The 24,392-nt window shown below is 41.8% G+C and overlaps 1 protein-coding gene across 1 annotated transcript in view; it reads right to left on the bottom strand.

The window, feature by feature from the left end:
* Positions 1 to 24,392, bottom strand: part of SCLT1 (sodium channel and clathrin linker 1) — a 146,522-nt gene that overhangs the window by 60,967 nt on the left and 61,163 nt on the right. Inside the window, exons 9-15 of the mRNA XM_088476098.1 lie at positions 23,383 to 23,448; positions 16,909 to 16,979; positions 16,470 to 16,560; positions 14,714 to 14,805; positions 13,364 to 13,541; positions 6,095 to 6,193; positions 3,752 to 3,823 (exon numbers count right to left, since the gene is read on the bottom strand). Coding sequence (XP_088332224.1) covers positions 3,752 to 3,823; positions 6,095 to 6,193; positions 13,364 to 13,541; positions 14,714 to 14,805; positions 16,470 to 16,560; positions 16,909 to 16,979; positions 23,383 to 23,448 — 669 coding nt within the window. The remainder of the gene's footprint in view (positions 1 to 3,751; positions 3,824 to 6,094; positions 6,194 to 13,363; positions 13,542 to 14,713; positions 14,806 to 16,469; positions 16,561 to 16,908; positions 16,980 to 23,382; positions 23,449 to 24,392) is intronic.

The following is a 24,392-nucleotide window of genomic DNA, read 5'->3' as shown; positions in this document are numbered from 1 at the left end:
CGTGAACAGACCGCAAAGAGCGAACGGTTAATTTAAATAGCCACCCCCTTTTTCTGAATGAGCGAGCGCAAATAGCGTCCGGCTCTGAATCAGACCCTCTGTACATTGCTGCATTCATCTTTCCCTCTATCTTGACTAGTCTCCCAGTTCCTGCCGCTGAAAAACATCCCCACAGCATGATGCTGCCACCACCATGCTTCACTGTAGGGATGGTATCGGCCTTGTGATGAGCGGTGCCTGGTTTCCTCCAAACATTACGCCTGGCATTCAACTGAATTTACCACAGGTGGATTCCAATTAAGCTGTAGGAACATCTCAAGGATGATCAGTGGAAACAGAATGCACCTGAGCTCAATTTTGCGCTGCATGACAAAGGCCGTGAATACTTATGTACATGTGATTTCTTAGTGTTTTTTTTTTTAAACAATTTGCAAAAATCGCAAAAAAAAACTTTTTACACATTGTCATTATGGGGTATTGTAGTGTACAATTTTGAGGAGAAAAATTAATTTATTCCATTTTGGAGTAAGGCTGTAACAGAACAAAATATGGTAAAAGTGAAGCGCTGTGAATACTTTCCAGATGCTCAGTTTGTGTGTATATATTATATATATATATATATATATATATATATATATATATATATATATATATATATTGTGGTGAGAGGAGTTGTCTCTCACATGAATTACCCACGTTCTGGTGGGATCAGCTCCCTCCAAGGGGGATGAAAGCAAAGCCTGTGCAGTTTGCAGCAGCGATGGAGATTTGGAACTCTGGGTTTTCCAAGGTTGCACAATCCCAGCTGCAAGTGATTACTGAAGACAGGAAGAGTTTAAAAAACTTCAATTCACCCAGTGCCCTGGGCACTGATGCCGAATAGCGGCCAGCGAGTAGGCCTGAGTGCGATTAGTGTCAGGGACTGACTTTATAGCTGTGCTGGGAAGCATGGCAAGAGGTGGCTGCATTCCATGGCAGCAGACTGAACTCTAGAGACTTTGGTGCTGGGTTATTTGAGTACAAATGTTTATTTAAATTTGTAGGTCTGCTATTCCAGGCTACTATGTGTATTTGCTAAAGAACAGTGGGCCTGATTCAGACCCGCTCGCGAGCGCATAGCACTCGCAAGCGGGTCGATTGTAGCCTTAGTGCGCACGCGCAAGCCCCGTAACGAGTGAGAACTTCACTCGCTTCGGGGTTCACAACAAAACGGGGCGGCTGTCTATGTTTGTCGACAACTCGCACCGTTTTGTAGGTGGGTAGGGGGGGCGGCTGCACAAACTGAGGCGTCCCCGAAGGAACGCCTGACATTTGTGGGCGGCCCTATTGACATCACTCGTGATGTCAGTAGTGGACTTCCTGCACCACTACTGAGACCCTACCTTAGGGTCTCCTCGCAATGCTGATGGTCGCGGTAATCGCGACCATCGCCAGGCCGGTCACCCACAGCTGTGCGAGCGGCCTGGAGGCCGAAACTTTAAAAAAAAAAAAAAACGCCCTGATTCAGAGCGAGCGCACGCAAATAGCGTGCGCCTCTGAATCAGGGCCAGTGTCTGCTTCCAATAAAAGACACTGTTGTGTGTCCTTGTTTTCTCCAACCCAGTTACTATATATACATACACACACTAATATATATATATATATATATATATATATATATATATATATATATATATATATATATAAGTGGTCTGTGACAGGGACATTTATCCCAGATTCCTGTCTTATGTGTTTTAAATCCCCAGGAGAAAGTCTGCAGTGTAGCAGGCTTGAGTCTTGGCTTTTTGAAAAGCCGGTTTGGGACCTGGGGGTTGTGGGTGAGAGGAGAGGGAGGGCTCCACCCACGGCCACTCCAGGTTTTGGTTCTCGCAGCCTGGTAACAGGCTTGTTAGGGTTTCCACCTGAGAGTGGCCAATATAAGCCTAGTGTGTTTAGGGCTGAGTGTCTCACCTGGGAGAGCAGGCAGGGAGTTTGCTCAGAGACACTTGGAAACCTAACTGTGAGTGTTGTGCTGTGCCTTTGTTGCTGGTGAGGGCGTTAGGCCCTGCCAGGTTCTGGTAGTGAGGGAACTACCTGTGAAGTTAGTGCCCCAACAGGGCTAGGATTTATGTTTATGTTTTCTTTATGTTATTTCTGACATTGTACAATAAAGACTGGCGCCGACCAGCTTGTACTTGCATCCAGACTGGTGTGCTACTTCCCTGCTGCTGTGGGTGTGTGTAAGAAAGGAGTCCTTCTACCCAGGAGAGGGAACCCCTAATCTGACTGTGTCACAATATATATATATATATATATATATATATACACATATACAGATATATACACACATACACACACTCTGTATCTAAAAGAAGTTATAATTCAACAAAGAAATGAGGGCAGAAGAGAGATCAATCTCTCCATCTATTCAGAAATAAATGTATAACAAACAGTCATTGATTCGGCACTTACCCAGACTCGAAGTATACTTATCCCAGTGCCTTCCAAAGGGTGCACACACTCTGGATCAGCCAATAAACAGACAATAAAGAGAAGAGGCAGCATTCGGGAATAAAGTAAAGAATGCTCAAACTATGCATACATTTAATTCAAGTTCAGCATTTTTTAATTTATTCTTGAGTGCCGCCTCTGGGCCCGATTCAGAGCTGAACGCTCTGACCAGAGCGCTCGCTCTGAATCAGGGCCCTCCTACCTTTTTTTGGAGCGTCCTCATGGACTCTCGCATAGCTGTGGGATACCACCCACAGCTATAGCGAGCGTCCATGATGATGGTCGTGACCATCGGGCTTGCGACGGAGACCCTGCGGTAGGGTCTCGCTGCTGCAAGCCCTGGAGTGATTTTGGCTCTATCAGAGCCAAAATCACTCCCACTGACATCACTAGTGATGTCAGTGGGGCCGGCTTGAGACGGTAGGCGTTCCCATGGGAACGCCTCCGTCTGGCAGGCATGCCCCCGGCACGCCCACCAAAGGGGGCGTGCTGTCAATCAACATCAACAGCACGCCCTCTTTGGTGCGAGACCCGGAGCGATGGTGAGCCCGTTGCTCGCCGGGTCTCGCGCATGCGCACGACGGAGCTCCCTCCGTCGTGCGCATGTGCAGTGGGGGAACATCGACCCGCTTGCGAGTGTACTGCCGCTCACGAGCGGGTCTGAATGACCCCCATTGTCAATACACATGCATATCTATATATACATACACACACACACACACATATATATATATAAATCTCCTGTATTTTTGTTCCAATATATATTCTTGAGAAACTGCATAATTAATATGATTTTGCAGTATTCTAAGTGGGCTAGCTGTATTCACACTATAGCAAATGGAAAAAAAATTAAAACACTTTTATCCACAGATTTCAGTCATTTCTCAAATTATCCCTTAAGTGTTAAACGTTACAGTTTGCATTTAATGAGCACTAAATGGTACTGAATAATAAAGTAGTTTCACTGACTATAGAATTATTTACTTTGTCTAAGTAATTGTATCCTACACTATCAAATGCACTGTTAATTACATTTAATGTAAATAAGAAGTTTGCCAGTTTCACAAGGTTTCATTGTACTTGTGATGCAATGCTATACAAACAATGACAGTAACTATACAATGTGATACAAATTCAGCATTAATACTAGACAGGAAATTACTGTATATATGTAAAAACGTACTAAAAAGGCTTCAGCATACGGTTATAAGTTCTCACTTAACAATGAATGTATACATCCAATCAGTGGCAGACTACTTACCATTTGCAGGGCTGAGAGGTCATCAGTTAAACGTGAAATTTGAACATTATAAAGTTTTTTGGCATTTTCAACCTGAAATAAATAAAAAAAATCAGTTACAATGTGTGTTTCAAATGGCTTGGATGAGATGATGGCACTGTCAGTTAGAGGAACTAGATTTCTGTTTTGATCCAAATAAAAATATTCACAAGGAATAACATAGGTCTCATCTCAATGAAGAAATAGAAATCAAAAGTGCAGCTAGAAAAGTTGAGTGATGATTAGATGAATAATCTCTCCTGTTTATCTGGAACAAGTCCTGGCTTAAAATAATAGCTTATATAGAACTTGCTTTGAAAGACAATCTTGATATATAAAAGCCAAAAAGAAAAAAAACAAAACTGGCGCGTTTCTCCATTACTAGTCAGAGGTATATGTGTCAGTCTACTCTACAGAAGCGGAATAATTAAATCCTGTTGTATCTAACCAATATTCAGCTTTAGTTAAATCACAGTTGATTAATCTGCACGTCAATCAAAATGTTAATATACCATAGTAAATTAAAACTATAAATGCAGTATCGACTATCATTCACTAAAACTTAATTACTTAATTTGACTAGCTTGTCAGATCTTTTATATTTTGAAGAGCTATCAGTACTGTCAAGGAAATACTCAAAAATACTTTTCTTATACTGTATGTAAGCAGACTATGTATATCTATAAACCAGGGGCGTCAAAACTACGGCCTGCAGATCAACACTGCCCGGCAACTCCTGCTATCAGGTCAACTGTTCGGCATCCCAAAATCACCCCCTAGCTGGACAGCCAGAAATGTTACTGTTTCTACTGCAGAGAGAAAGACTGCACTCTCTGCACTGACTGATTACCTAAAGGGTAGACATGGAGCAGCTGCACAGGTCCAAGCACATCAGCTCCTCCCTTTGGCCAGTGCAGTTGTGGATCCCACATGGTCTTCAGGGAAGCCCGGCAGACGAGGTAATTACACTCTCTCCCTGTCCCTGCATCCTCTTGTACCTCCCTGTAAGACTGTCACTACCACAGTAAGGGAGAGATTTATCAAACCTTGGAGAGAGATAAAGTACCAACCAATCAGCTCTTAACTGTAATTTTTCAAACACATCCTGTAAAGTGACAGAAGCTGATTGATTGGTACTTTATCTCTCTCCAAGACTTAGTAAAGCTCCCCCTACATTTGTATGCTGCTTCCCCCCCAGCAGCTGCAATGCACTGATTTGTAGCTTTAACTAACAACCTGCACTCTATAACTTTCTTTCTTTCCATCTGTGACAGAACACAGCTCCTAACACTTTTCCCGCAATCCTGCTGTTCGGGCCGTGACGTACAGACAAAATATTTAAGCTTCTCATCATTAATTCCTCCACCCCTACCATATGTTTTTTAATAAAAAAGCAACAGCTAATCCTGGTGCCTATGGAGCGAGTGGCATGGAGGATGGGACTCGGAGTAACAAGGTACAATGCCTCTAGCAAGCATGGCCATAGTACTGCAATGCCTTCATGTCGCATGTTACAGTTTGTCGGGACACCTAATAACAACCCTTTCCTAACTGCTGCAATGTTGGGTGTCCTGAGATGCTGGAGAAACAGTGGAAAATCCAGCACCTTGAGGCCACAGCTAGTTGATTACCCTTTAAAATGTATATTCCATGAGAAGATGTTGCTCAACTTAAAAGTAAGAAAAAAAAAAAAAAAGATAAAAAAAAAAAAGATAAAAAAAAAAAAGGTACCAGATCTAGGGATCCTAAAGTAGTGTACAGAAGTCGTCTAATGGTGCGTACACACTGGGCGATTAAAGTGGACGACTGAACGATAACGATATCGTTATCGTTCAGTCGTCCACTTTATCGTCCATTTTTAACACAAAAAAGATGAACGATGACGACGACGCGCGTTCCCACGGGTCGTTCGTCATCATCGTTCATCGCGCTGACATGCAGGCCAACCTGACGACCTCGTCAGGTTGCTGCATGTCAGGGAATGGGTGAGAGAGCCCGGCGCTGAACGACATCGCTAATGATATCGTTCAGCGGCTGTGCTCAATGTCATGAACGACATTGAGCACAGCCTGCCGGGGACACACGAGACGATATCGCTCAGGGAGCATATCGTCTAGTGTGTATGCACCATTACACTGCGATTAACAGTGGATAGAGTCTTCCAAGAATAAAAAGACATACTGATCACAGATAAGTTGTGTATGGAAGATTGACTTTTTGTCAGAAAAATGTACGAGTTCAGAACCTTGTTACTGTTCACTGAAAGCTCATATATAACACTCAGCCTGCATTAAACATCAGCCATGTTGGTGAATCCACCTTTACCTCTTTTCGTGTTCTTGTAGCTGCTTCTTGAATTATCCTAGCTATTGCCTGCTTAATTTTTTCAATCTCCTCCTCCTTTTGCTTTTCTCGAAGAAGTGCCTGCAAATGATATAGATATATCGCATTGACTTGGGAAAATAGACAAGTGTGTTGCATCCAAGGAGGGAGATCACAAATGAATTCCTAAACTAAACAATGATTCTTGAATATGGTGCTCCTCATAAAGAATATTTTTATTTATTTATTAATATACCTCCACTCAGAAGTGAATCATGATTTTTCTGAAATTTTAAAGGGCAGGACAGTTATTACTTTCAGTTAAAATGAAAGAGCTGATATTTGGAATTTAGACACTTGGGGATAAATTTACCAAGAATTGTGTTTGGTGTTGATTTGAAATTGCTGGTCATCACCGAAACGTTTTATGATTGAAATCTCAATTATACCCTGAATAGTGTTTGTCTGTTGGTTTTGATTTGATGGTGATCCTCAGTGATTCGTGGCGTATGCGATTTGAATCATATTGGTCTTGTTTACATTTGAATTTGCAAATCCAGCAATCCTCCTGAAACCGATTCAATTCACAAATGCATCGATTTCAGGTGAATTGCTGGATATGCGAGTTCAAGCGAAATATGGCCAATACGATTGTAATCCCAACACGTTTTCTCAAATATTCCTATTGCTCCTGGGTTCTTTTAGTCAAATGGTGGAATCCAAAATGTAGAGAGCTTTGCCCAAACACAGCAAAATAGCCTGTTTCTGCCATGTTTAAATCACAGACCGTGATGCAGCTGTGCGCTTGTCTCCTTTTATAAGCATCATGATTAAGGCTAGGTAAATATAAAAACTTTTCACAGCCAAACGCGATACTGATTTGGTCGTCTATTGATTTTGTGATATGAGATGCAATTTGACAAACAAGCTTCCTACTAAATTCGTGATTTGCGTGTGTGTCAATATTGAGGGTTCGATGTTTGGTCCGATGGTGCAAGAGAGGAAGGATTGAGGGCCGGACGCCGAGTGTGTACTTCAGATGTGTCCAAATACATCTATCCTCCATACGCTATATGTCACATTACACTTAACTGCAACTTTTTCCCTTCAAATGCGTTTAATTTGCAAAGTGATGTGAATAAAACGCACAGGCAGCTTCTGTGTGCGACTGCGGGTGTATCTGCATGTGAAATGCTATGTTACAGGGTCAGTGGTTTTGACACTGTAACATAGCATTTCACATACGGATATAACCGCAGTCGCACACAGAATATAGGCATGCAGCATATCATTTTAATCAGCAGAAGTTGCCTGTGTGTCCTATTTACATCACTTTGCAAATTAAACGCATTAAAGATGCTCGGCGGTACAGAGGCAAGTCACGGCATGGCACGACTAGCAGGGCTGTTTAGCGCGCAAGGTTAGATGAATGTGGACACATCTGTACACCAGTTGCATGGTGTATCCTGCATACATTTGCACAATAGCCCACAATAGTGGGAACACGCATATGGGCTCAATCGAATTTGCATAATTCTGGTGTTTGCATCTTGATAGATGGGTGGGGTGTTCTAACAGGCATCCACTTGTGAGATATGTGCAAAATCACTGAACCAATATCAGTGAATATACACTAGATATCAAACAAAAAACAAACTCCTATTTTCAAGCAGAACTCAAACATCAGTTGAAACGTGAAGCAAATTGGATTCTAAGCCTGAGTACAGGAGCACTCAAAGGACTTAATTATATGATTGCTTTGGAATTGATTTTATGCTGGCTTGTCTTCTTTTTATATGGTTTGGCCAGGTCCCACTTGATTGGAGCAGTTACTTTTGCTTCTTTTTTGCAACCCACACTGCAATCTCTACAGAGAACCTAGTGGTCCATGCAAGACAGCATTCCCCAGAGGAAGACCAATATCTGGTTGAAACGGGGAGATAGACATACTAACTTTCCACATAAAGAGAAAGAAAAGGAGAAAAGACAAAGTCCAATTGGATGGGAGCCCCAGCACCGCACTGATCACGTGGTCCAACGAGCGCCCAACAGCAGGAGAAGAGAGAAGGAATCAGCCGTACGGACAGCAGGGAGATCGGGCACCAGTGCGCAGGAAAGTCGGCGTGAGCGGCAAACAGGTGAGTCTCCGTAGTGGCAGGGTACCCAGCGGCCGGCCATCACAGGCCCAACCTGGCCTACCCCCACATAGACGCAGGCAGTAGTCCAAAAGTGCTGCAAACCGGGGGACATCTGGAGTGAGACGGACCTAGGTGATTTGGCACTGGGAGACGGAGCCAGGTCCGGAGCCCCTGAAGAGCCCCACGCCGTCAACCCCAAGGCGTAAGTGTGCCATATGACTCCCTGTACCGCTGCATGTGCACCATCAGACTTCTTTCTTACAAAATCCCTTTGTCTTTAAAGCGGGATGCCGCTCAGTCTCCATCTTCACATCATTCACCAATTTGATTTTGAGTATATTGAGCATTATACAGAATATTTGTGTGACATTTATGTACTTTTACATGTGGATTATATTCAGACGATTGAATTAAGAATTAAGCCTGGACGGATCATTCTTAAAAAAGGACAACATATGCCTCCTGGCTACATATACTATAAAAAAAACTATTTTTTTCTTCCTTTTGAATAATTGCCAGAGAGTATAACATCAGCCACCAATCAGAAAGGAGTTGTTAACTCCTATTGATTACACATACATTTTATGTCAATACTGGCACAAGTTTAATGTACGATTTTATTAATGTGTCTCATTATATTTCATGTTTTTTGTGTATTTAGAATTTGTATTTACAAGTAAAAATGTATTATTACTATTATTTTTGACTCTGTATCAAGTGTCAGGTAATTAGACCATCATATTTAAACTGCCTGGTTTACTATCAACCAGGATATATCTTGCACTATACTACATAAGATAAGCGCAGCACTTTTTTCCGATATTTACAATTACTGATCAGGCTGGTCGCTGATAAGTGCAGCTGCTATCAAAATTAAAATACAGTTTCCCATGTGGTAAACAGTGCGCAAAAATTACTATACTTCTGACATGCAAATCAGTTACCCTATAGTAAGAGGGACTTTTGACAAGGATACATGTTGTTTCACAAGTTTGGCAGCATCTTCAATTACTCAGGAATTATCAAGCATTGCGTCCAACCTGCATGACGTTGCTATATATAAAATGCTCTCACTACTTACTTTTCAACTGCTGATACACTTAGGACGATACCTAATTTATCTTACCAAGGGGGAGCTCATAGTCCTGCTGGTACGTCCCTGTTGGCCTCTATACATATCATCACAGCGCAGGCATTAAGCACTCTCACTAGTCATTTACAATATACTAGGGGGGGACATCCATTCCTTTTGGATCTTTTGGATGAGCTGCTGATTTCATATACCAATTTCAGTTCTTTGTGAGCCACAGTACTTACAGTGTTTCTGTTAACGCAGAAGGACCTCTTTAGTTCCAATCAATTGCACTATGTACGATAACTTTATGCCTATATCCATGAGACTGTTTTTTGCATTCATTTGGAGTCATCTATGAAACAATTGTAAGCTACTTACTATTTTTATAATATTATTATCTATACACCATTGTTTGGTGGTTAATCATTGCCTTATTCTTTGCACTGGTTTTTGCGATCTGATACTTTGAGTAATGGTATTTCACTGCAGTCATTTCTAAATTGTTGTCTTTAATATTTATGTAATAAATGCACTTTTGAATTTTATATACAAGTTTCAGTCTTTTTACCAGTACAATAATCAGCGCTACATCTTTCTGTGCCTTTTTGTTAGGGAGATTGCAGTTCTCCTTTATGAGGCAGCTGCAGATCATTTGCAATTGACTGCTCATTCTACAAACAGCACACTTCTCTCTTTTAATCTGTGGGCTGTCTAGCATTTTTCTTTTTTGTTCATTAATTGGTGTATTGATTATGTGTTTCTGTTGTAATTTGTTATTATTCTTTTTCCTTTAATTTTTTTTTTCATCTTTTATGATGATTTTTTTTATCGACTATTTTTCTCTTTTGTTAGTTTTATTTTATGTTTCATTATTGTTTTGCATATTATATACAATATGACCGCCTGTATCATTATTACCTATGTATTGCAATTGGGATATTTGTATTTTTGTAGTGATCCAGTGTGCTTAGAGGATATTAGGTATTTGGTTATGCATGCATTATGGTAGCATTTATAACTTATTCCCTTTTCTCATATTTGCTGCATAGTATGTTAGCATTATACTCTTTTTCTTTTTAATCATATATCTTCATTGATCACATTCCCCTTTTATTCAGTAGGCTTTCCTTCTGGGAGTTGGCTGATCTCCCGATACACAGCTGGGTCGTTATGGCAATGCTATGTGATGCAACCAAGCCACACCACCTCTTTTCAGCATCATGCATAGTTTGTTTTACTTTTTACTTCCAACTTACTCTATATTCTTCCCTGAGGAAAGTATTCTTCTTCATACTGAAATGTCGAATAAATGGTGATGTAATATTTGCTGATATGTACATTTATTACTAAACTTTGTTTAATTATCAAGACTTGGGAGTGCGGTCTATATTTGGAATGTGAATTTACATGACTGCTGGTCAACCTGGACTAGGCACCAGGCAAATTAATTAGTGTGAGTGTCGGGATTTTATTTATGTCAATTGCGGAGTGTTAATGAGTGGCTAATATACATGTAGCGCCATTATTTACAATTAGTATCCCCAGAATGCTGACTTTCTCTGACACAAAACTCATAGATTGAACTGGTTTTGCAGACATGCTCGGTGTGGGACAGCGAATAAAACGTTGGGCAGGGCCAGTAATGTCATAGCACCTGGAATCACTGCACTGTCAGCTTAATAACCTGTATAATACCCCATTAAGACACTGTAATGAAGCTTTCGGAGTGGCTTCAGCAGTCTGTAATAAAGTAGGAAGTAATTTCATTTTTACTATAGCTGTAGTGCAAAGTCTCAAGAACGCTGAATAATATATTTCGCCTTCATGGTTCATATATTTGTGGTTTGTTAGTTTTTTAACGTCAAACTAAATATAATTTTTTACTTTCCTTTTATATGTTTAAAGTTAGTAATAAGTGTTGTATGTAGGTTAATATTTCAGTTGCAAGACTGTTCCTAGCTTTAACAAAGATGTAATACCTTATTTTGCCTATAGAGCCATTTCTGTGTACAGTACCTGTTCCATCACCCTATTACCTTGTCATTCATATTGCGATAGTCATCCGCAGGTTTGAGAGGACAGTTTACAGAAATGAGGGCTGATGCCCGATTTCTGCCCAACTTTGCAGATGTGCTCCAGCACTGCATGCACAGATGTAATGCTTATACTCGCCCAGATGAAGAGATGTGCTCATCTTGTGGTGTGCCTGCCAACTACCCGTATGCTTGGTTAGCTACCAGTCATCGCCATCAGTTATAACTAGCACCAAACCTATACTAGGTGCGAAAGATATGCTTGTAATGCATATTTCTACTTACGCCAAGGGATGCACATAGCCCATAGCTGCTATACTTTGCCTACTTGAGAATGTCCGTTACAGCCCAGTTACTTCAGCCGGAAGTGTAGCTGTGCTAGAAATGCATATGACTCCACATCAGGATGTAGTCGGCATCCCGGCGTGCAGGATGCTGACGGTCTTAATACTGGCGCCGAAATCCTGACAGGTCGGGATCCCAACACCAGTATCCCGACCATTGGCATCCCGAAGGTAAGTAGCGGGGAGGGTAGCGTTAGCTAGCAGGGTTAGGCACTAGGAGGAGGATTAGGCACCGGGGAGGGAGGATTAGGGTAGGAGTTACAAAAATACTCACCCATTCACTCCTATGGCTGTCAGGATGCCGCTGTCGGTATTCTGACTAGCGGCATCCCGACAGCCGGGATATCATACCAAACAGGCGTACATTCATCTCAGCATCAGCCCTATATTGCTGAGTGTTACTTATGCTGGGCATGCACTGTGAGATGCCTGTCATACATAATCTGACAAGCTGAAACCATCAGATATCATGTCCATACACTGAGATATTCACACTGTATGGCCCACGATATCTGCTTGGAGGAAACATTTCCCTGTTAGGCTGTCCATCCACTAAGCGATTTTGACAGACGATTGCATGATAACGACGTCGTTATCGTGCAATCGCTTGCAAATCGTCCGCAAATCGGGCACTTTAAAGTCGGAAACGATCAGTGATGCGCGCGCCCCCTGGTCGTTTCCGACATCAATCATCGGGCAAACATGCTGGTCAACCTGACGATAACGTCAGGTTCAGCATGTTGCCAGATGATTGACGGGCCTGCACTGAACGACTGCTCGTTCAGTGTAGGCTTATCACAGACAAAGAAACAAGAGCACGATTACAATGTCGTAATCGTGCTATCGTTTCTATGGTCTGCTAGTGGATGGGCAGCATTACTCCCTTGTGAAGGTACAGGGGAAATGTTCAGTGGTCAGCTACTGCAGTGCATACACTGCCAGATGCAGCTGGCCAATTATCTGATCTTTCAAACATGTGGGACAGTTTCAGCATGTCCGACAGACCGATAATTACTGCTCAGTCGCGGAAATACACTGTAAAATTATCAGCCCAATCAGCTGATTATCGGCTAATCGGGCCAATAATTGAACAGTGTTTGCCCAGCATTAACTGGAACATCATTAGACTGATAATTCAACAAATAATAGACAAAAAGGCAGGCGTACACAGTTACCCCATACCTTGTATAGCTAAGTAATACAAAACTGCACTAGGCACAATCCGTAATGACACAAACAACCCTTCTTCAGGCTTTATACATTACATTTTTTATAATACAGATTATAACACAAAACAATAAAAAAACAATAGCAGAAATTATTACACATTAGCGCTGACAATAATAGTGGTTATGTATATTGAGTATCTCACTTTTTTTTTTTTTTTCTAAAGCATATAACGTCTTAATTTCAACTAGATAAGCACGTTCTGAAGCAAGTGTAATGGATAAGCAATATTATAAATAATTTAGGGGAGGGGGAATCCTACACAAATGCCGAGTCTGACAGCCATATTGTGATAGATGTGTTGTGGCTGGGTGTTTGCTACCAGTTTAAAGAAAATTGTGGGATTCTACTCCTAATCCTTTCACTATTCCCAGGATTAATAACGTTTAGGAAAAGCTATAGGAGAATTTAACACAAAATGACAACATATGTACAGACAGGAGGAGGGGGGCTACCTGGTCTTTTTGTAGGTTGGCTTCTTCTAAAATCTGCATACTGTCACGCACTCTGGAAAAAGCTTCATACTTCTCTCCTTCCAACTCTGACAAATGTGTCTGTAGCTCCCCAATGTGTTTCTCTAATTGCAGTTTTTCTCCTTTTAATTGTTCAACACTTTGCACTGCTGCTCTCAACCTAAGGATTGAATTTCAGCAATAAGGATTATGAACACAAAAACACAGATCAAAGCAATTATATAAATGGACAATATAAAGCCAGTCTGACCTACATACTGCAAATAATGTCAACTTATTACTCTAGAACATGAAAGTATAACTTGTGAGGCTTAGAAAATGTTACATATCCTTTTTTCTCATTCAGTTGTAATGGTCTACATAGTTCATTAATGACATGTACAGAAAAATGTCACCAATTATATGGCACAATGTAATCTCAGAGCACCTGCAGATTCACAAATCAGCTAACTGCCCTTTTTAGATGTAGCACAGAAGAGTCAATACAAAAATGCAGCTTCGCGGTATAGCTATAGCAGATAATAAATGTAACTGAATCCATGCGTTTTACGTTGATAGAAACAGTGTGCAAATACAAATGACTGTATGCTTTTACTGTGTCAAGGAGCTAGACAAATAAATGAAATACGCATACAAGTTTTGCTGGGTAAACACTTGGCGATATATCGCTCGTTCTATCGATAAGTCTATGAATGACGTCGCTCAGGTCGGCCATGCAGCACAGCCGATGCCGATATATTACAAAGATATATCGGTGCATCAGCATGTGTGTACGGGGGCGAGCCACCGATCGCCCATACACTAGGTGCAGAGACCGCAGACACTGACATCATAACTTGATGGGCAAATTTAAATTAGGTTAGAAAAACGCAGGCATGCGTGACAGTCTAAACGCTGTTTCATGGGCATGCATACATTAGTCATTGCGATCGCCTTCAGAGTATGAGAGCTCTCTGTGTATCAGAAGACCGGCAGTGTTTGCAGCTGGTCAGACTTGAATTACGTGCTGCGTTTCTGCCCCATGTGCGTCGATAGTACCGATGTTTATGCTGTTGTAAGTCGTCAGATGAATATGAGAAGGCAGCAGTGGGTGTCTCTATGCTCGGCTATGCTGTGGAAGGCATTACCATATTTTAGCAACTGCGATCCTTTAGAGTATGCAGTTGCGTTACCGTAAATCTCTGATCAGGCCCTTAGACTGCATGTCCTGAAAATGAAGCTTTCCATAAAAAACACCTGAAATTAGCTACTCATACTGGGCACACTGGTTAATTACAATACAGCTACAGTCTGCATACATAAAGGAAGAAAACTCATCTTAAAAGTCATCACCTGGTTTCTAATTGCGTTACTGCAGTCTGAAGCTGTTGCACGCGTTTGTCTGACGCTCCTTCCTTGCCCCGGGCTGTCAACACTTCGTCTTCCTACAGAGCACAGAGCGTAGCTTCAATATAAACCATTTGCAGCACTAATGAAAGCACCTGGATCTCTTTCTGCTCATAATGAGCTGGAGAGATTGCAAAAACCATCATTACATATACATTTCCAAAGCTCAAAATGTTTACTTATTGATTTTTTTTCAGCAGTATCTCAATTAGGGGTTGCAACATAAAGACATAGACAAATCTGTTCCATTCCTGCTACCCCCGTGTGGGCAATAAGACGGGAGTGAAATATCCACTAGCTTAACAGTGCTGAGCTGGGGAACATATCGTATCAGGATTTCATAGATAGAGCAGTTATGTTCTCTGTATGATGCAACCAAACAAGGAAGAAAACTATTTTAGAAAGTACAAAAATAGAATACCCAGCTACTGTACTTTCTATTTAAAACAAAAGAAAATTAGGTAATGGAAATACAAACAGCGGTTACACCGCTCTCATCTGAGAGTATTATAAGGAATCTTCATTTTCAGCATGACTTCATGAAAACCCCAATCCAAATAAGTGGATACATTTTGCATCTCTCTTGATGTGGAACATTTAATGCCACTACATTTACCCATGATTTAAAGAGAAATTTTGATCACATTACAAAGGTTTAACATGAACTAAAAACAAATAAAGGGGGCGATTCAATTCAGTGGGAGTTGAATATCGCAGGGAAGTTGGTCCCGAAGCTATTCAATTCAGCGCGCTGTTTAGTCCAACACTTACAGGTTAAGTCGAAGAATGCCGGTTCTCGCAACTTAACCTGGGTTTTTGGCATTCTCCTACTAAAGTGCTGGCCGCAAAGCTGTTAGCGCCGCGCTAGGCCAGAAAACAGCCTCAAGGCAGACATTTTATTCAGATTTCCTTTAGATGCCCTAACAGCGTGGTCAATAGAATAGCTCTGGGAGCTCTCTCCCGGCGCTATTCAACTGCTGCTAAATTGAATCGCTCCCAAAGAGAGAGAAAAAAATAAAATATCCCATATTTCAAAAAAATGGTTCTTTAGACATCACAATCCTCTGTACTAGTTTGAAATTAACTTAACATTACTGCTCTGTGTAACTGTAGAGTTAAGGGTCCCACACATCAGGCTGTCGTTTCTCCAATTCCCCGATCAGACTGGAACCGCCTTTCCGCAGCCATCGATGATGGCCGATAAGTCATGGAAATTCTTCATGTTAATAATCACCGATGTTGGATTTCACCGATGCCCCCGATTTGCAGATCACGATCAAAATATGATCAGGAAATCAGGGATTTTTAGCATGAAGATTTTCAGATTCCCAGACGGATCAACGTTCATCGCTGGCTGCTGATCGGTCTTTCTGACCCGCGGATCGGAGAATTGGTGAAATGGCCGCCTGGTGTATGGGGCCCTTGAGGCAAAAAAAAATATATATATATGCCATGTTGTGGCTGTATTTGCTGGGGATATGGTTCAACACTTGCGGTTTGACTGAATTACCCCTTAGACAGGTTACCCTATACATACTATCCTCCACGAATAACATTATAATATGCTGACTGCCTGTACATCTTAGCCCTGTTCGCTTCTCCTCCTATACAGTACCTTTTTGTGTAACAGATTAGGAAAAACAAACCTCATGGTTCCATAAGAAAGATGTGTTGAGTACACACAAGTAGGAGCATGACTTACCTTCCTCTTCACCAGGCCTTCTAGAGTTTCCATAACTTTGGCCATTTCTTCAACTTTCAAAGATGCTACTTTTAAGTCCACTTTTGCTTGCCTGTTAATGTACATTAGGTGAATATAAGCCATTTACACAGAAACATGCTAGGAAAATGTATTTGCACAGTTTATAGCTAAAACTCATGGGACCAATTATCAGTGAATTGTCTGTCTGGAAAAGGAGTCCTTGTTGATAACAAAATTGGCAAAACACTTGAACAATCTTGGGTAAAATTAGTGAAAGTAATACAACTCATACAATCCACTTTACATTCCCAACTTGACTATGTTATTTTCTTCTACTATCACTGTGTTCAGTAATCAATAATACTGTATTATATGGATGCAATTTGTACAAAATAAATATCTACATATAAAATAAGAAATCCTTCTATGTATGCGATACCTTAGCTGTTTTTGAAGTTGTTCACTTTCTTTTTGTTGTTCATTCATAGTGTGTAGAAACTGCTGATTTGTCTTGAAAACAAACACACACAACACACTTGTGTAAGAAAGTAGCAGCATAACACTTTGTGAAAAAGGCTAGCTTTGCAGAACAACACTTGAAATATCTGAAGACCGCAGTAGTTGTCATAAAATAAAAAAATAAACAGACAAACCCCTTTTCATTTTTGAATTAAAACAATAATCAGAAAACATATTGTTGGCTAATAATAATAATACCCTATTCCTCTGTGCCTAGGTAAGTGACAGTAAGAGGAAATATGGGGTCACCTCAAATGCAGACATGTAATGTACACCACCAAGTGCAACATTTACAAAACTAGTCACAGGTCAGCAAATTCCCCTTTTGTGGGAGTAGTCAGATATAAATAACTATGTACAACACTTAACAGGATTTATCCACTGTCCCCTCTTCTATTTAAATTAACTACATATAAATAAAAAAAGATCCTAGAACTTTAAGATCATCCACAGAATATTTGTTCTTTATTCATAGAACAACTGATTCCATAGGCATGTACCATACACAACATGATAACAATATCAAACAAGAAAGGTCATGCACACAAAAACTGTGAATTTATACTTTATTCTGAGAGCACTGGTATTACAAGGGACAGCTACATGTACCTTACAGTGGTGGAGGCAGATAATAGCTCTAGGAAAAAGCAGGTCCGTCTCTACCAGTAAAGTTTAGGGTTTTTAGATCAGCGTCAGGACCCATGGACTGGACCGGTGGGTTGTAAAAGAATCAAGATGGTATGATCAGAGGTCTACTCATGGGTGAGACGCCATGTGGTAAAATGTCTGATGCCTTCAGAGAGATCAGTGATACCTGCAAGGCTCCCAGTCTGCCCCTGGAACCAATTGAGTGGAACTCAACCTCTTAACCTTAATGTATGAATAAGGGACCAGAACCAGTGTTTCAGAAATCATGTGACAGAGTAGAGAGTAATTCATGGAATCGGTAGCCCGTCTGGATTCTGCTAACAAATGCTACAGATTATCAAAGCTGAGTCACTGGAACCTAAATCCTCAATGAGGAGCCTAGGCCCAGCACCTAGTCCCCAATAACCAGAATGTATGTTGTATCAGAAATTTAGCACTAACACCAACACTCTAGGAGAGGACCCACAGAGCAAAAACCACATGTGATGGTGGTACCAATGGTACAGCAAGTGAGTCCCAAAGTAGATCAGGAGCTGCAATATTGAGCATAAGCAATATAATGCAGGACAGAAGTAAACTGAAGTACAGTGAGGATAAAGTCCACTTGAACCAGCAATGAGAGATGTAGTCAGGGGACTTGCTAGTAGATGAGGTCACTGTGGCAGAAGACTTGGCACTGGAAGCACTAGGAAAGTCTTTGCAATGCCCAGGAGACTTCAGAATACAAGCAGGATGGAATCAGAGACTAACTCATAGACTTGGACGGTAGCTGAACCGGATAAGAACCAGAGGTTGCAGATGTGGAACCGGAGACTTGGACCCGAATGGGACAGGAGGTAACAGTAGAGTAACCACAGTGGAACTGGAGAAGGACCGAAGGTAAAAGCAGAGTAACCTGAGTGAATCGCAGGCTTGGACCGGATTGGAACCGGTGAAAGTAGCAACCAGCCGGAGTAGGACCACAGACTTGAACCAGAGTGGGGCCGGTGAGAGTCATAGTGAGCTGGACTAGGACCGTAGGCTTGGACCGAAGTGGGACCAGAGAGAGTAGCAGCCAGCTGGAGTGGGAATGGAGATCGCAGAAGCCAACCGGAGTGGAACCACAGGTTTGAACTGGAGTGGGACCGGTGAGAGTAACAGTAGCTGAGCCAAACTGGGGCTGGTGCTTGAACACAGGCTGGTAAATGCAGGTTGGAAGTAGCATACAGCACAGAGCTGCAGAGTGGATGGAACAGACTCAGAGGCAGCAGCTTGCAGCAATCCAACAGCACAGGTTTAGGTAAAGAACCATATTGTTCCAACAAGGTGCTAGTGTCAGGTGTAGGCTTAAATATGGTGCTCTTGTCAAGAGATTGGATAAGGTGGTCATGTGCACACAGGAGACAGGTAGAGAATGGATACTGTTGCTCACCTGATCAGAGACAACTTTGGCTGCGCCCATGAACCTCAAGGAATGGATTGACAGTGCACTGGGTCAGAATGACCCACTTTGGTAAAGCACCACCGGACAGGGCAAGAATGACTAAGTCCTAGTTTTGTGACACTACCATAAGGCAGCTGCCTAGAGCACTGGGATCTGGGGTTCGCCACAAAGTCTGCCTATCACGATATTAAGGATGTATCTGAGAGAGTCTTATTGTACTAAATGCATGTGGTGGCTGTGGGACTTCTAACAATGAGGTCTCACTTTCACCTGGGGCTGGAAAGTCGGTATTGGGTTTGGGAGGGGGCTTCAGTAGGCTGAAATTTTGCCTAGGGTGCCAGGAAACCAGAGCTGGCCCTGGGAAGACAGACGCTTCCTGTGTAGAGGGATTCAATATGTGATAGGACACTAAACATACTCTACTACTGAAATATTTCATTTATGTACAGGTTTATTTTCTTTAGCTTTTACTACAGCAACAATATATACAGTACCATTTATACAAGAAATGCTAATTACGGTGTACATTTTAGACACTGTATTTATAATAGTTACTTTATTTTAAAATATTTAACAAGGTACAGATGTGTCCACATACATCTATCTTCCGTGCGCTACAAGTCGCGTTACACATAACATGTGAGAGCTGTGACTCAGTAGCACTGAGCGTCTTTTCATGCGACTTTTTACCTTCAAATGCGTCTTATATGCAAAGCGATGTGAAAAGGACGCACAAGCAACTTCTATGCTACGTTACAAGGTCAGCAGCTGTGAACATGTAGTGTTTCGCATGCACGCAGAATATAGGCATGCCACATATCAATATTCACAACGTTTTGCGTCTAAGATGCATTTGAATGATAAAAGTCGCACGAAAAGACGCTTGGTGCTACAGAGTCACGCCACGGCATGGAGCAAATGAAAGGGCAGTTTAATGTGCAAGGAAGCTAAATGTATGAGGACATATCTGTATTACAATGTTGTCCAAGTAAATACATTAATAGGGCCACACTTCTGTTATAAATTTCTGTCCAAAGGTGGCTCAATATTGTGCACACAGTAAAGACAAACAAACAAAAAAAAAGTATTCAAATGTGGCAGAAATGAAAGATTACATTTACAGATTTATCCAGCAAGGTTTAGTACACTTTTGGCCCAACTCCAGTAAGGTAAACTTCTAGTTGTGACAAAGAGCACTATATTACACCTCTACCATGTCTCAAGCAAATAAACTTTGCATTGGTTGAATGGAATACAATTACTTTAATGCTATTGTAGAAGTCAGGCAATTTGAACAAACTGGGTGGATGGCAGCTTAACTTCACCATAGCTAGTGTGTATTATGAAGTGTTTGGCACAGCAGGGAACATTGTGGGCGAATATCCTAGGAGGCTACTTACAAAAAAATTTTAGAAAAGTGAGCTACTCTACAAACTGTGGCCCTCATTCAGAGCCGCACGCTCTGAATGAGGGCCGCCCTCCATGAAAATGGAGCGTCCTCCTGGACGCTCGTATAGCTGTGGGTCACCACCCACAGCCTATACGAGCGTGCATTTTGATGGCCGCGATGGTCGTGACCATCGCGACCATTGAAACTGCGAGCCGGAGCCTGCGGTTGAGGTTTTCAACCGCAAGCTCCGGAGTGATTTTGGCTCTATCAGAGCCAAAATCACTCCCACTGACATCACTAGTGATGTCAGTGGGCCGGCTTCTGACGGGAGGCGTTCCCGTGGGAACGCCCCCGTCAGGGAGGCACGCCCCCGGCACGCCCACCAAAGGGGGCGTGCTGTCAATCAACATCGACAGCACGCCCCCTTTGATCAGACACAACGAGCGAAGGACTTTCCTTCCCTCGTCGCGTCTGGCGCATGCGCACGACGGAGCTCCCTCCGTCGTGCGCATGCTCAGTGAAGAACATCGACCCACTTGCGAGCGGACAGCCGCTCGCGAGTGGGTCTGAATCAGGCCCTGTATGTGGAATATCGATGTCACAAATTTTAACACTAATCTCAAAAGCTGGATTCCAGTGGGTATGATAATACTGAATGATGATGATATGGATATTTGAGTATGATTACATTGTCTACATTGAAGAATATGACCACCGTTAGCCCATTAGTAAAATACCTATCAATTCCATAGTCCAACAAGCACCACAAACTACCAAAATATTTTTATTTGTAAAGGTCCAAAGTGTTTTGTGTATTAAACTATGCATGTCCTCTTTAATATATAAGGATAAGTGGGAAGGCCCAAAGACAATTCCATCTCGCACTATTTTACATTAGAGGTTTTGGCCAGCTTTTTGGTGTACCATTTTTATAGTGAGCACCCTGCCACTGCTATCCCTCTGCCTCTCAGGACCTAATCAAAGCATTCACTTCCAGGCTACACATTTCTTTAGGGCAGGGGTGGGGAACCTTTTTTCTGCCGAGGGCCATTTTGATATATATATATATATATATATATATATATATATATAATTATTTGCGGGCCCAGTGCAGGCCACGCGCCCTCCATATGATGTCACATGGGGGGGCGGGACCACAATCGCCGGTGATTACAGAAATGCCTGGAGCAGACTGAGGATGCTCCGGGGAGATGTAACGGCAGCGGTGTGACAGTCTGAAGCGTCCTAAGGACGCTCCAGGCGGCACTGCTACATAGATTCTGGCTGCAGGGTGCCATTCTAGGCACCTGCTAGCCAGATGAGGCTAGCTGAAGAAAGCTCCGAGGCCAGACCAAATGATTCCAGGGGCCTTATACGGCCCCCGGGCCTGAGGTTCCCCATCCCTGCTTTATGGGGTGGAACATGGCCCTTTCTACCCTTCACAAATTTGGGAGGTGTCATTACTTTTTATACTAGCGTGCTTTAATTTTAATGGCTTAATTTAATATGACCAAGCAAACAGTATGTCAGGTCTACAAGGAAAAACAGAAACAATGTTTTCTATGTAAGAATGACTTGCATCCATGTATTGCTGAACACTAAACATAAAATTTACAATACATTTTTCAGGGATTCCATGAAATGATAGTCTTCTTTATTTCCCCAGCAAAAGTGTGACTAGCTGTAGTAATTGTCAATCAGTCAAAACACAACAATTTGCTATTAACAATAGGGCTTTGTTTTGAAATTGATACATGCAAGATGAAATATTCAAATGACAGAGTACTGCATACTAAATGTATTTATAATAATGTTAAAGTAGTTTTCCACTTTGGTTAAACACTCTACTTTAGCTCTTAACCCCATTAATTGGAAACCTCATTGTTACAGTGATCAGTTGTACCAGTCACTGATTCAGAGGAGGAACAGAATTCAGCTTTTGGTGCTGGAGGAAGGACAAGTCATTTTAATGGACGAGAATAGTTAGAAAGAGGTAAACTTTACGAATAATTGGACAGCTGCATGCAGTCACCTAATAAGATGGCGCAAATCTCCTTTCTTAGCAAATTCACCTAGACAGTCCTAGTCATTCTCAAATGAAAGACACATCCTCTACTTTTCAAGTTGCAGTACATAGAGTTCTGTTTTTCTTAATAGAAGTAAAACTTGAGAAAAAAAAAGCTACAAAAATATATTTAAAATATTGTATGGTGTGGATCATGTATGGTAGTCACTAGGCCTATGGGATATTTTACACCTCAATTTCAGAAGAAGATTTTTGAAGATTATAATCTTTATGTATAATTTGTTCTGTTAGATGCTTTTATGCAGAAACAGAAATTCACCTTTAGACAAATTACCTTCTCTACTTACAAGCAGAAAAGTATTAGAAGGCAAAGGGCAGCTACCATTGATCTTTCAAGGTCCAAACAAATGAGGTGAGCAGAAACGTGCTGCATTTTTCATGAAAGCTAAGCAAATCCGATGATCAGAAAATGCCATAAATAGGTCCAATTTCAATAGTTACAAATGGGAAAACATTTGCTGTTGCATACGCTGAAGCTGCTGGTCAGGTAACAGAAATCTGCATGTTTAACTGTTCTGGTCAAAATTTCAGAGAAAGACGAATAAATACATTTCTGGAATAAACTGCTATTTTGATGGCCAACTTAAAATAGCTTGCTATATTTTCCCTTATACTATATTATATACACAAAAAGTTTATTTAAAATTAACTGAATGTGTGACTTGAAAGCAGCATTAAGTTTACCTTTAATTAATATTAATAAAAAAGGTAGTAATGGACAATAAAATGTGTACTGTTCATACATCAAAAAACCCACTAAAAACATTTAGCACTGCACATTCAGCCATACTCTCTATTTCACACATCACAGTCATTACAGTTTTTATGGTGCTGTAATTTTGCTTACCAGTTCCACTTTTTCATGAGCTCCATGAAGTTGTTTAGTTAGCTGCTGAAGATTTGCTATGTGTTCCTAAAAAAATAAGTGTTGAAATATATGTGGTCATGATGTTGCTTTCATTGCTGCTAGATAAAGCAAAGGCTGTTTTCAGGATCAATAAATATAAGAACAGAAAAAGAAAACGGTATGAACAGATCACTGAGGTGCTAAGGAGTCTATCTAAGAAGGTTGATAGTTTTGTTTGTAAACTAAAATTTCTTATCGTCACCATTCGCAGCACTAAGAGATACAGGGCATGATTCAGAGATGGACACAAATCCGATATTTTAGCAGTTGGCCTATGTTTTAATTACTGTGCATGCGTCAGAGTCGCACTGTCCCGATGTATTACCATTGTCGCTTGCAGTGAAGACTTATTTGCAAAGTGATTGACACTCAAGGACCGTTTGTTGGCAGCAAATGGGGGATGGCGACGCAAACGCAGACATGTCGCCACCGTTTATTTCGGGGCATATCTCAGCCTGCAACTGCGATCCCATACGCAGTTGCAAAGGCTCTGGCATCTCAGGGCCTGATTCAGAGCCGGACGCTCTGACCAGAGTGCTCGCACTGAATCAGGGCCCTCCTACCTAAACTTGGAGTGGCCTCTTGGACGCTCGCATAGCTGTGGGTTACCACCCACAGCTTATGCGAGCGTCCATGATGATGGTCGCGATGGTCAAGACCATCGCGATCATCAGGCTTGCGACAAGACCCTGCGGTAGGGTCTCGGTGACCGCAAGCCCTGGAGTGGTTTTGGCTCTATCAGAGCCAAAATCACTCCCACTGACATCACTAGTGATGTCAGTGGGACCGGACCCAGACGGTAGGCGTTCCATGGGAACGCCTCCGTCTGGCAGTCACGCCCCCGGCACGCCCACCAAAGGGGGCGTGCTGTCAATCAACATCGACTGCAAGCCCCCTTTGGTGAGAGACCTGGAGCAATGGCTTCCCCATCGCTCCCCGGGTCTCGCGCA

This window comes from Taudactylus pleione, unplaced genomic scaffold, assembly GCF_031769625.1.
Source record: "Taudactylus pleione unplaced genomic scaffold, aTauple2 ptg000183l, whole genome shotgun sequence".
Lineage (NCBI taxonomy): Eukaryota > Metazoa > Chordata > Amphibia > Anura > Myobatrachidae > Taudactylus > Taudactylus pleione.
This window is presented reverse-complemented; position numbering and strand designations above follow the sequence as displayed.